Here is a 14136-nt window from a genome sequence, read left to right as displayed (position 1 = left end):
AACACATAATTTAACAAAATGGTTGCCTCCTCAAGAATTGTTAACTCTAACAAATTGTTGATACTTGTGTTAAATTAACATGGAAGCAGCCCTGTGTTAAACTTCTTAACAGCTTCTGAAATTTCAAAATGGAGGCATACAGAAGACATAAGTTTAAAGCTTTACTGCTGTATGAAGACAATTTTTAAAGAAAAAACGACTTTTTAGAGTTGTCAGAAGAAAGATTTCTACAAAGATATTTAAATACCAAAGCCATAATGAACAAGGTACTAGAAGAAATTGAAAATAGGTTAGACTTTCCAACAGACAAACTTATCAGTCTCCAATGCAACAGTTGCTTATAGCTTTTACAAGGAGAGGTCAGACCCTGCGTCCAATCGGTTTCAACGAGCTAATTAATGTACCTGTTGGGGCCACTCGATAGTAACTCGTGTATAAGGGTTTATGTCAACCCGCTTTTGTTTTCGAAAAAATTGAAGACAAATGTCATGAGGCAGGATCCGCTTCGGACCAAGTGGAGGTGACAGAACACTAAAAGGCAAACACATTTTACTTCAATATGTCAGGTCCGCAACCTAATAATTTCCAAAAAATTGATGAATCAACCGATTCCAATGCAAAGCGTATATGCTTGAAGAGTTGCAATACAGTCAAGTGGAGTGGTGGCCAAGTGGTCACCGTACTTGTCTACGAATCGCGACGACATGAGTTTGAGTGCCGCCGTAGCAATATTTTTTATACACATTAAATTGTTATTTGAGGGAACGTGAACATAAAAATGCAAATAAAAAATTAGGCAAACTGCAATGAACTTTATTTTCTATCTCAAATTAATATATATACAGAGAGATATCCAGCAGTAACTGGGAGAACGTTCAGGCCTATATTAATTTCAGGTAGAAAATAAAGTGTACTGCAATTTGCATAATAATTTTGTTCCCATTTTTATCTTCACGTTTCCTCAAATATTAATTTATTTTGTACAAGAATTATAGCTGCAACCAGACTCAAACTCACGTCTACAAGCTTCGCAGACAAGTACAGTGATCACTAGTCCACCATCCGGTTTCACCGTGATGCAACTCCCAGTATATATGCATTGCACTGGAATCGGGAATTCATCAATTGTTCAGAAATTATTAAGTTGCGGACCTGACATGTTTAAGTAAAATTTGTTCACCTTTTAGTGTTCTATCACCTCCACTTTGTCCAAAGCGGATCCTGTGTCATGACATTTGACGTCATTTTTTTTCGAAAACAAAAGGGTATTGACCTAAACCCTTAAACATGAGTTGTTACTGTTGAGTGTCCCCCTACAGGTACATTGAAGCTCAATGAAACTGGTTGACCGCAGGGTCTGACCTCTCTTGTTAGGTATTTGATATTATGCTTGAGACACATTTCATGTAATTGTAGGTGATTAAGTTCACAAGTGCAAAACAAGAGTGTATAGAATTCTGAAATAGAATTTCTGCTGCCATTGCAGCATTAACAAGGCATTACAGTTTCCCCGCAGTAAAAGAATGTCCGAAAATCATTCAAAACATATCAATTATCACAATTACACGGTGATGTAGGACCCTTAGATTGCACTCATATAAGAATATTGAATGTTGTGATTATGGCGTATGCATATATATCACGCATTTCGAGTATGCATGGACTTGAAAATTATTTAAAGGTTGTTCAAAGCCTGATGGAAATGTACACGATTCATTAGAAGCGGGTTCTTACTAGTAGGAAAGTCGGCTATCAGACTGAGTGTTTCATCTGAACTGCATCCTACTGCCATCTGTGAGCACAGCGTGAAGTTCAGCGCTGCTCTGCCAATTATCGATCGAGTTCGACAATATGTGCGTAGTTGTTTTGTTTTTCTTCTAGTTGTTTGAGATCGTGAAGCCAAACTGTTGGAACTTGATCGCGGATACTTGGGTTTTTAAGAGAAACCCGATCAATAAGATGAAGACGAGTGAGATGTGCTTGATCTTCGACCCTGGTTAAATTTGTGGCCAAACGGCCACAAATTCTAGTTGGATTTGTGGTTTGTTTATCAACTTATATTTGCTTCCGAGAAATTGTTAAGTACCCTGCATGATGAAATCTGCATGAATACCCTTTCCCACCGAGGTATCTCCACAATCGTCAAGATTTTTGGTTTGGACTGAACAAGTTAAAAAAACTGAATTGCGAGTATGTTTTAAACTACGGTTATCAAGAGGAATTTCTTTATCACGCGGTAGCCTTTACTCTGGCGTTAATAAGATGTAATTTGTTAAAATCGGGACTCAGATTTCTTATGTTTTGGTAAATTTTCATTTCAAAACTTCTTGTAACAGATAGTTAAGCATTATTTCGATGAATCACAGATGAAAATCGGTAAGTTGGAGTTGTTTGGTCGATGTCTATCTGATAATGTTTTGAAGCCATGCTTTCGTGACACGTGATTCGTTTCTATGGGAATTGTTGTAAACAAAGATGGTTTCCGTGTGTTGAAAAAAAAACAGCTGATGGCTGTCGATTGTATCTTTGATCCGGTGTGTGGACTAGTATTGTACTCCAGTTTACTAATTCTAAAATTGAAATAAGTCTTCCTTTCCTATGAATTAATTTAATTACTATTGGGTTCTATTTCGCTTAAATCTTGGTAACATTTATTTGCCACTTCGGTTATTTCTGTGAATTATATTAGACGTGTCGAGAAACAAGCCTCAACTTACTGTAAATTATTCCACTACTGCTCTACTAATTAAATTGATTAATTTGGTTTTCAAGGATTATGATCCCAAGGTTTATTTCTTATATTTTCAAGGGTCGACCCAAGTTATTTTATCTTTTCTTTTAATGTGATGATTATTTTCTTCCTTTCTTTTAATCGAATTGTAAGTTCGAAAGTTATTACTGTCGTTTGAGAATTGAAGTCCAGATCCATTAAAGTTGGTTTAAATTTTTAATCTGTCTTTCCTTTATAGTTAGTATATTCTCTTGGGTTTTGATTCACATAGCCTCTGGCACCGAGTGTCCGTTTTTCATGCCTTTTCTTCCTTGGACATCGTGGTATTTTTATTTCCGTAGTTTTCTTGTAAGGTCGAATGCTGCCAACTACTACCGATTGGGAAGTTTGGAGACACCAAGGTAGTGTTGGTTGTTATACTGTTGTGTTGTAACAGTGATATAGCAGTCCAGTCTTATTTTTCAAGCACACTCGCATACTTTCAAATTAAAATTTATGACAACATTTGTCCCGCATTCATCATAACGCTTTTGTTGCTTCTTACTACACATGTCTATGTCTTAGCAGTCTCAGCTAAGCATAACCTATAATAATGTTAAAAGACGCTCACTGCCTACGCGTGCAGAAATCTCACTCCAATGGGACTATGAGCAGAGAGAGAGAGAGAGAGAGAGAGAGAGAAAAAGAGAGAGAGCTACCTACCCGTATGCCTCTTCTCACAACCACCCATCACAAAAGCAAGCTGTTCTAACATCACTGATTAATAGGACCATAGCGAAACTGGATGAATAACACAATGAAGAGGAGAAAGAACACTTAATCGAACCCTCAGATAAAGTTTAAAAAAATAGAACTAAGAAAAGGATAAGTCATGGTAGAAGAGAAGGAATTGACTGGTCCCATTGGAGTTTCATTTTACTAGAACATCCTGGAACGGCAGTTTTCCCTCTACGTCTATTTCCATGGTGAACTGAATATTCACATGATTGGAGTGTAAGGTCCCAAGTGATCATTAGAAATCTTACAAAGGACGACAAAATATCATTATTCATAAAGAAACGTATACACATATCAGTCTGAAGATATCCATGGTATTTTAAGAATAAACAGAACAAATTTAAAATATATGCAAATATCTTTGAAAATATACTGGTCAAAACTCCTGCAAGCTGTTCATGAGATCAAAACCAACTGATAAAAACAATTTCATAAATTGGTATCCAATAAGAAACTGGATAGATCAAGACTTCTGAGAGACAAAAGAAAAATCTTTGGGACAGCTGAAATGTGGCTCAATATAAATTATTGCAGATTCAACAAGGATAACTGAGAACCATTAATTCACAACATATTTTGAGATTAAAATGTCCTGAGAAGCCAAGGATTGAAACAAATTTAGCACATCATTACATGACTTGAAAACTGAAAAAGATCCAAAGGAAAGCAGCAAGATTTATTCTGGATGATTTCCGATAAAAGAGTAGAGTTATGAAAATGTTGCAAACTTTGGACTGGGAAGACCTGAGAGCAATAGATGAACGCCTCAACTAAGAATATTTTGAGCAGTCAATGGGGAGATGTCTTGGAATGACATCAGCAGACAAATAAGTTTGAGTTAAAATTTTAAAAGTAGGAAAATCCATAATATGAAGTTGAAATTTAAATTCAAGAGGAAAAATTAGGAAGAAGAAATAAGGATAAGAAAAATTTAGCAAGGGAGATGTTTGATAAAATAAAACTTCTTTGAAATCATCTTTAAAAGGGGCTAGATAAAAAACTGATAGCAAATCTGCCACCTCGGCAACAACCCCAAATACAGATCTGTGGTGACCGGTTTCTTGGAAGGATGTTTCATCAAAAATGTACCTTGAAATGTTACATCATTTGTTTTCCTTGAATAGCTAAAATACGCCGGCCCCGTGGTGTAGGGGTTGCGTGCCTGCCTCTTACCCAGAGGCCCCAGGTCAGATTTCCGGCCAGGTTAGGGATTTTTACCTGGATCTCAGGGCTGGTTTGAGGTCCACTCAGCGTACGTGATTACAACTGAGGAGCTATCTGACCGTGAGAGAGCGGCTCCAGTCTAGAAAGCCAAGAATAACGGCCGAAGCGATTCATCGTGCTGACCACACGACACCTCGTAATCTGCAGGCCTTCAGGCTTAGCAGCAGTAGCTTGGTAGGCCAAGGTCCTTCAAGGCTGTAGTGCCATGGGGTTAGCTAAAATACAGCACTACATTTAACAGTATCTTATTTATGTAGTAAGCAGACAGAACACTATTCAAGGAACAGATATATTAGCTCATTCATGTAGATCGGCTCTTTATGTGTAAGTGGTTTAAGTGGTTTTTGTTTTCTTTTTCTTTTTTGTGGATATTAACCTTCTACTTTTTTATTTATTTTTTTTATTTATTTTTTTACAAGAAGGGAAAGATCAAATGCAAAAAGATAGAACTGCACAGGGCGAGAGAACCAGGAAACTAGTACGCCACAACACGCCACAGAAAAAAAAAAGCTGCCCATCTACGAGCTTCAGAATCTCAGCGACAATACGAAAGGTCGACAGAAACTTAATCATGCACATTCTAGCCATACTTCCATCAATGATGGGTACACTAGATACGCTTAAATACCAAAGAAATCTAAGCATATAAAGAGAAAACTTAAATTTGCTACAAAACGTGGAACACTCTTCAACAAATATCAGTTGTGCATTAGAAGTAATGGCTGACAAATTGAACAAAAGTTGCAAATTAAATAATCAATCAAATAGTAATATATTAAGCATGGCTCAAAAAGTTTATCATCATCGCCACTCACCGTTAACTGTAGTGATGTGACCCTGAATCTCTGCGTGAGTGAGTAGTTCATCGTATATATCAGGAACATAGCTCTCATTTGAAGACTGAAATTAAACAAAAATTCCAACGTAACACAGCTCTAGTTTCAATAACTTCTCTAAATTACAATACATGATGAAAATTAAAATACGAAATGGATTTATTAATTAGAATTCTGTGGATAAATACCGAGACAACCAGTCCAGGTAATTTTATAATTACGACTAGTGTAAGAAAAATAATACAACAGCAAAATACATTCTTTTAAATCTTCCAAGATGTAATATTTTTTACACAATACCAAGTGATGAAAGACGAAAAAGACAGAATAGAAAAGAAGACAATAACCAATATGTCTGTATTTCCTCCACATATAAAAAATTGTGCAGTAGATTCATTCCGACTTCAAATTGAAGCTCAACTTTGCAGGGTGTCAAACCATTTTTCATGATTTTTTCACGACTTTCACAACCATTTCCTACAAAAATTCATGACTCGATTGAAACAAGCAACAATGAATCGGAAAGAAAGAATGCCTACAACTCAACGTTTTGGCACTTTCAACAAGTATCCCCACTCGCATTCTTTCTAATTAGTTTTTTTTTTTTCATTATGTAATACATTTAGCAGGATATCATAATTCATTACACAAAATTATTGCACTTCCAATGATACACAATAAAAAATTACCTACCTACATTTATTTAGTAATTCATTTTAAATTAAGTAATTTAATGTTATTTGCTTTATGTACCACTAACTACGTTTACGGTTTTCAGAGATGCCGAAGTGCTGTAATGTAGTCCCACATGAGTTCTTTTGTATGCCAGTAAATCTACCGACACGAGGCTGACATATTTGAGAACCTTCAAGTACCGCCAGAATCAAACCTGCCAAGTTGGGATCAGAAGGCCAGCGCCTCAACTGCTTCAGCCACTCAGTCCGGCATTCATTTTTAATTAGGGATGTCACTATGTTAATTTGAGTATCCAGAAGTCTTACACTCGAAAAGATGTTAATTATTATATTTAAAAGTCTTAGGCCCGGTTTCATCAACACATGTTAGTACTTAACAAGGTGTTAAAACATTTTAACATACAATTTAAGAAAATTTGCGTTTCATCAACAACGGTTAACATTAACATATGTTAAACTGCGTATTAAAGTTAACATCAGCCATTTCCCATGTTAAATGGCTAACATTAGCATGTTAGCATGGTATGTTCCAAAATGGCTCCTGTGAATCTCCCTTCAGATGCAGAATTCCTCTATTTAGATATTTTACACAATAATCCTGATTGAAGAAGAGTTCAGCGACGTAACTGACTTTGAAAACTTGATGGATGCAGAATTTCTTCCTAGATATGGGTTATCGAAAATAGTCGTTGCTAAGGTTGTTGATGTAATTCGAGTGAGGTTGAAATATCCTACGCAGAGAAACTTACCTCTTTCTCCAATGCTGCAGGTACTGATAATATTACAATTTTTTGCTACTGGTTCTTTTCACATAATGGTCGGAGACAATGCTGGAATTTCTAAAGCCACTGTTAGTAAAGTTGTTTGTTGAGTGTCTGAGCAATAGCATCCATGAGAAGGAGGTATGTAACATTCCCTTCAGTAGAAGAGCGTCAGCAAATTATCCACTACTTCTATGAAATAAGCCATTTTCCTGGTGTTCTAGGTGCAATAGATTGCACACATGTAAGAATCCAGTCACCTGGAGGCAACAGGGCCGAAATATACCGTAATCGGAAGGGATATTTCTCTGTTAATGTTGATGTTCGGGTGATTAGTGAGCCTAACCTCCATATCAGGAATATAACTGCTAGGTGGCCTAGTTCTGCACACGACAATACAATACAGGGTGTTTCAAAAAGGACTTTACAACTTTGACAGTTACAGGCATGGTTTTGGTGTCATCTTGACTGACAATAGATCAAGTTTTGACTCGCGTGGTACGCTAGTACAGAATAGCGGCAGTTGCAGCAAAGATGGCTGCCTTCACCAGTCCCGAGCGCGCTCGCTGTGTGTTTTGGTTTGAAGAGTCGAAGTCGGGGACAACCGTGCAACGTAATTTTCATACAAAGTATGGTAAAGATCCTCCCAGTAGGCTTACTGTTTATGAGTGGCATAAGTGCTTAATTGAAACAGGATGTTCGGTAAGCCATAAGAAATCCTCAGGTCGTCCACGTACGTCTGACGATGTTGTAGAGCAAGTGAGACAACGCTTTGAGCACAGTCCTCGAAAATCGACATGGTGTGCTTCTCGAGAGCTGGGCGTCGCACATACGGTTATTAGGCGTGTGTTGAGAAAACTGTTACATCTCAAACCAAACAAGTTCATAATGGCACAGCAACTAAAAGACACAGATAAGATTGCTCATAAGGACTTTTGTGTGGACATGTTACATCGGTTGGAAGAAGAACATTTCATTGAAAAGATTATCTTTAGCGATGAGGCAACTTTTCACTTAAGTGGTAAAGTTAATAAGACACAACTGTAGGATCTGGGGCAGTGAAAATACAGTGAAAGTGCTAGAACATGAACGTGATAGCCCAAAATTGAACGTGTTTTGTGCATTGAGCAAGAGCAAAGTTTACGGGCCTTTCTTCGTCAGTGAGAAATCTATCCACGGAATAGTGTACTTAGATATGCTGAAAAACTTTTTAATCCCGCAGATTGACGCTGATGATCAAGAACTCAGCATACACTTCATGCAAGATGGCGCACCAGCACAATACCTCTCCGGCGTCCGGGATTTCCTGAATGTACGCTTTCCGGGTAAGTGGACTGGACGAGATGCACCAATTGCATGGCCCCCACATTCACCAGACCTGACACCTCTTGACTTTTTCTTGTGGGGATTCGTCAAGGATGCAGGGTTTGTTCCACCCTTACCGGCTTCTCTACCAGAACTCAGTTTGTTCTTCAGGATCAGTTGAAGCAAAAGAAGTGCACCATAAATTCCTCTGAAATCAGTTCTTTCATACAGAACACTAAGCTCAGTCATTAGTCTATTCTTATCTGGGAGTCAGTATATGTTACACACAGTGTTAACTCCTTTTACAGGGAACTGTTTTCAATATTCAATAAAATTCATCGAATTAATAAATTTGCAACCTCTAAATAAGAAACAGACTCAAATCTTTGACCTAACTCTTCAGTGATTTGATCACAAACATCTTTAGTATGAGCTGACATGTAGAATTCCATTCTGTGCCTTTTGCTTTGTGGCATTACAGAAGAAATGCCATTTGCTATTTTTATTGACAGTATCCCTGACTGAAGCAACAGTCTTAGTAAAAATGCCAACAGCATTTCCTATTTTGATTGCAACCGTTGATCTTGCTTGTAGCTGGGAGTACAAAATATCCACAGGGCATTATTCCATGAAAGAAGGACAGGCAAAATAACAACTCTTCGTCCTCCAAATTGTGTCCGAGTCCACATGCTTCTTGAACTGTCGTTACAGATTTCAACTTTTCCAGGTCCAAAATGCATTGCAACAAAGCAGCTTTGTTTTCATACACGACATTGAGGGTTCTCGACTTGAAGTTCCATCTTGTTGATGAACATTCGGTAATTGCTGTGCTACCACTTTTTCCAAAGCTGCCAGACGTTGGGAAGATCTGGAAAAGAAAGCAGGAAATGCAGGTAGACTGCAGAAAAATACACACGCAGCTTGATCTTAAGAGGCCACATGTTCTAGTACGAGGCTGAGCTGGTGGGCATAGCAGTGAATTGGGCAAATATTTTCTCTGGATTAACCCAAAAATACTATTGACCAGCTGAAGTATGCACTCATATACTGCATTTGCGGTTTGTCCATCTGGATTAAATGTCAGTAGTTTCATCTACCATGATAGCGGTGTAGTTTTTTTACCTCCTCCAGTATATTTTTCACAGTAGACTTCCAGCATATAGTCTAGCAATTCATTCTGGATGGTTTATGACGTGCCCTTAAATACCTTATTGGACTCCAAGTGTTCCTTAAATGGCACTGTCTAAACTGCTCATGAAATCAACTAATCCCAAGAACATTCCAGGATTTTCAGATGCTGCAGACTCGTCATAACCACATAAAGCTAGTTTGAATGCCCCACAAAATTTTATACAATCAATTATTTTAGACAAAATATACTTATTCTCTATTTCTTCATTATGTCTGAAAATTGTTGTGATATGCCCTACTCAGTTATGTTGCAATATTCACATTTCCTAGAGCATTCAAGTCCACTACATTACTGATGAGTTTTCTGTTTGACGAATGTTTCTTCACATACTCGTTTAAATGTCGTAGATCCTTCACACCTTTTGTACTCTATTTCCAAACACAGTAGAACCCCGTTTTAACGTGTCCGCTTTTAATGAAGATTCTCGTACGGCCCAGAAATATCGCCATAAGCACAATGTTATTTAAACCCCCTTCTAACGAACCCTGACATAAGGAATAGTCCGTTTTTAAGGAACATACTGTATTTCACAAACATTACCATAGCACATCCTGTTGTAACGAGAATTTGCGGTAAGATACTTTTTCTCAACTTGCTTGAAATGTTAATTAACTTCAGTTTTCACGTAATCTCAGTCCGAATTAACATGTTATATTAAAGCGCTCCTTTAGCGATGTGTGGAACCATGATAAATTGGCGTAGTCTTTGGAAATCCTTGTTATCGGCAAGCAGCAGTCAGTCATGCTAGATGCCCTTGGTTAATCATGTCCACTGAACTGCAGGCAGTACCGGAATGACGTCTGTATGGGAGCGAAGAGCAGTTTCCAGCGAGACTAACTGTATGGCCTAGAGGCATAACTGATGTACGCGTACGTGCTGAGAGACACAGATAACTTTACAATTAGAATTCAAGAAGGTTCAACCTATTCAATACAAAATGTGTTGTACAAGGTGTTCACAACATATTATATATTATTACTAGTACTGGTTTTGACGCTTAACGGCGTCATCATCAGCTAGAAATCACAAAGTGGGCAAAGTACATGTCATAAAAGTTGTATAGATAATACATACATTGTAAAATACAAATGATAGGCTGTTTTCTCATTAAAAGCTAGAAGAATGATGTGTAAAATAGTCTAATGAGGCAAGTGAGTATTGTACAATAAAATTGGTCTGATGAATGAGAATAAAATTCTTCATATGATAATAAAACGATGCAGTAAAATTGTCCACTCTTCTATTGTTCTATTTTTAGACCTCACAATCAAGAGACTTCCTTCTTCACTAGAATATAATATCTACAGAAAACCAACACAAACAGCAATAACTATCAGAAGAAACTCCACACGCACACAAGTGCACCACTTACTATAGTATGGTAGACCGTGCACTAAAAATACTGTTATCCAAGGGAAACCTAAAGAAAGAACTGAATACCATACGTGCCATCGCTAAATATAACGGTTATAATTCTTCATTCATAGAACGCATTATCAACAAATGTAAACATAGACTAAAGACAACATTAACCAAAGAAAGACTTAACCCTGTCCCACATGCCACCTTCACTTTTTATGAGAACATACACAGTGTAACTAACATCTTCAAGAAACATAATATTAAAATATCGTACAGAACCAACAATAGAAATATGGATATAGTTCACAATACCAAGTCAATAAACAAATCCGACATTCACGCAAAATCAGGTGTTTACCGTTTCCAATGCAATAACTGTTTTTCCTCATACTGTACCAGGAATGCCTAGGCCCTGGCGCATATGGATTAAAAACTTTATTACAGCATACAATTCCCTTCCGATATGTGAACAGCTGAGCGAAGGAACACTCCAGTAACTACCAGACTCCATGAGCAAGCCAGGCAAGGTCAAGTGACGTCACCTGCCGCTTGTAACTCGCCTCCCCTAGAGACGTTTCTCGAAGTTTTTTTTCTTTCATGAACTTTTTAACGCCTTAACCGATTGCAACTGGACCAACGCTAAATTGTAGCTGACGTTATAAAAGCAAAACCCAGCAAATTTCAAGTCAATCTGTTAAGTAGTTTCTGAATTATTACAATTTAAAGTTTAAGAAGAATGTGCACTCTCAGTCTCATGATTCAGTGCCACCCCTCCTGGGGGGGGATATATATGCCACTATGTCAAGGCCGGCAAGCAGTGTGTGTGTGTGTGTGTGTGTGTGTGTGTGTGTGTGTGTGTGTGTGTGAGACAGAGGGAGAGAGAGCAGTCTGACCCTCGTACAGTCTGTCAGTGCAGTCTCGTTCGCGAAGGAAGTACACTCTGTCGCGTTTCGTGCGTCTGTAATTATGGCCATAATCGATCGCCGGCGAACTTGTAAGAGACGCTGCACCGTACTTATTCTATCGTGCTCCGACTACGATAAAATTCAGGACTTTCTTTTCATTAATCCTGAGCAGTGTTCGGAAGATCACACTTGTGAACTTATTGAAGTGAGAAGTCAAGTATTTGATATTCACAGACTAGCGCATGACATGTGAACTTTGTTAATTTCACATAATAGTGAACTACTACGATATCTCAAACTGTCGTGTGTGTGATAAACAGAAACCATCAGTTACGATAACCCTAATTATTCTAGGACTCATTTCTTTTAAAACAGTACATCCTTGAACTGTGTCTCTTTATTTACTCAGTGTTCGTGCCATATCAGGACACAACTTTCTCCAGTAATAAACTTGGTGAATATTAAGAACTTTTTAGACAATTCATGCTAATATAATATAATCACGATCAGAAAATCAGCTTGATCTGTTTACAATATTGGTTCAGAGACTGTGGTAAAAATTATTACACGTTGCATTTTCAAGTGTTAGAACGGTGTATTTAAGACGTTATCAGTGACGATTTTAAATAGTGTCTTATGCAGCAAGGACTGTAATTATTCACTTAGCATCATAAAATTAGAATACGAGCTAAACTGTGTTTTATGACAGTGAATGATAATATCTGTGATTACTAATCGCGCCAATTGAACTTTCCATGTTCAAATATCACCTCCCAGAGCAGCGGAAGTCTTGGTGAAATACGTCAAGGTCCAGTTACATCAGACATCATTTCATCTATGGTACCCATCGAGGGAAGTCAACGTGGTCTCCTGATGGAACATCGCCGAGTTCGAGTCTCCGTCCGCACTCCGTGGAATGTTCCAGACTCCCATTCAACATTTGTAAGCAAAATCTCTTCTCTTCTAAGTGAGTAGTCACAAAATGACTGACTTTCTTTTCATTAATCCTGAGCAGTGATATTCTCAGTGCTACGTGTGAACAATATTTCATAACTTTTCATCATTACGAAGAAGTTTATATTTAGTGATAGATTTATTTTTCAAATTTATTAACCAATTCATGTTCACATTACGTAGAAGAACTTTAGGGTTTTCAAGTGTTTTATGATCTTTAATTTCAATGCTAACGAACTGAGGAACATTCATCAAGAAGTTAAATGTTTATTTCAATTTTCAATAATAAGTGTGAGTTCATTTTTTTGGATTTAATACTTAGAAAGACTCTAGGTTCAAATAAAAATACTTAGTGTTTTCATAAAAGTTAAAAAGACTATAGGGTCAGTGATATTTATTTTTTCTCGAACTGACTTCAAGCAGATCTCCGTTTAAACCTTTGATTTTGATGAAAGGTTTGAGTCCTATATTAATATTGCAGGGTGATGAATCTTTCAACATTATAAATAAATTGTTAACAAAAGTATAACCATCTATTTTTCACCCTGCGGTTCTATCCTGCTCTGTATCGGCTACAAAATCACTTTCCACTACCTGATTTCCTTCTCATGCCCAATACCCACAAACTTTTCCTGGTACAACACATTGGACAGACCGGTAGAAGCTTTCAAGTTAGATACTTAGAACACAACTAAGGTTAAGTTAAGAGTAAGTTCCCACCTTCCAATACTTATCAATTTCTATATAATAGACTTATTAATTACATAATATAATCCATATAACCTCTAGTACATGTTTCGTTCCGATATGGAACATCTTCAGCTAAAATTGGTAAAATGGCAAGACAATTAAAATACATTGATGTTAAGATGATACATAAGCTAAAAGATATGATAAAATGGCTCGAAAATTAAAACATATGATAAAGATGATGAGATAAAGTTCATTCATGTTGGTTAAAAACACAACAAGTCAGTTTTCAAGTGGCGAATTAAAAACAGCGTGTTTTTAATTCGCCACTTGAAAACTGACTTGTTGTGTTTTTAACCAACATGAATGAACTTTATCTCATCATCTTTATCATATGTTTTAATTTTCGAGCCATTTTATCATATCTTTTAGCTTATGTATCATCTTAACATCAATGTATTTTAATTGTCTTGCCATTTTACCAATTTTAGCTGAAGATGTTCCATATCGGAACGAAACATGTACTAGAGGTTATATGGATTATATTATGTAATTAATAAGTCTATTATATAGAAATTGATAAGTATTGGAAGGTGGGAACTTACTCTTAACTTAACCTTAGTTGTGTTGAGCCAATACGGAATAAACATGAGATTTATAAGCTGTACTTAGAACACGTCAATGCCATTAAATATAATAGGTTT

General features: G+C 37.0%; 1 protein-coding gene and 1 pseudogene across 1 annotated transcript in view; one reads left to right on the top strand and one right to left on the bottom strand.

Moving 5' to 3' along the window:
• LOC136864220 (ras GTPase-activating-like protein IQGAP1) overlaps positions 1-14136 on the bottom strand; it is a 565781-nt gene that overhangs the window by 382612 nt on the left and 169033 nt on the right. Inside the window, exon 7 of the mRNA XM_068226153.1 lies at positions 5548-5632. Coding sequence (XP_068082254.1) covers positions 5548-5632 — 85 coding nt within the window. The remainder of the gene's footprint in view (positions 1-5547; positions 5633-14136) is intronic.
• On the top strand, positions 7559-8541 carry LOC137497016 (uncharacterized; annotated as a pseudogene).

Source organism: Anabrus simplex, chromosome 1 (genome assembly GCF_040414725.1).
Source record: "Anabrus simplex isolate iqAnaSimp1 chromosome 1, ASM4041472v1, whole genome shotgun sequence".
Lineage (NCBI taxonomy): Eukaryota > Metazoa > Arthropoda > Insecta > Orthoptera > Tettigoniidae > Anabrus > Anabrus simplex.
Note: the sequence above shows the minus strand (reverse complement) of the source record. Positions and strands in the feature narration are given on the sequence as shown.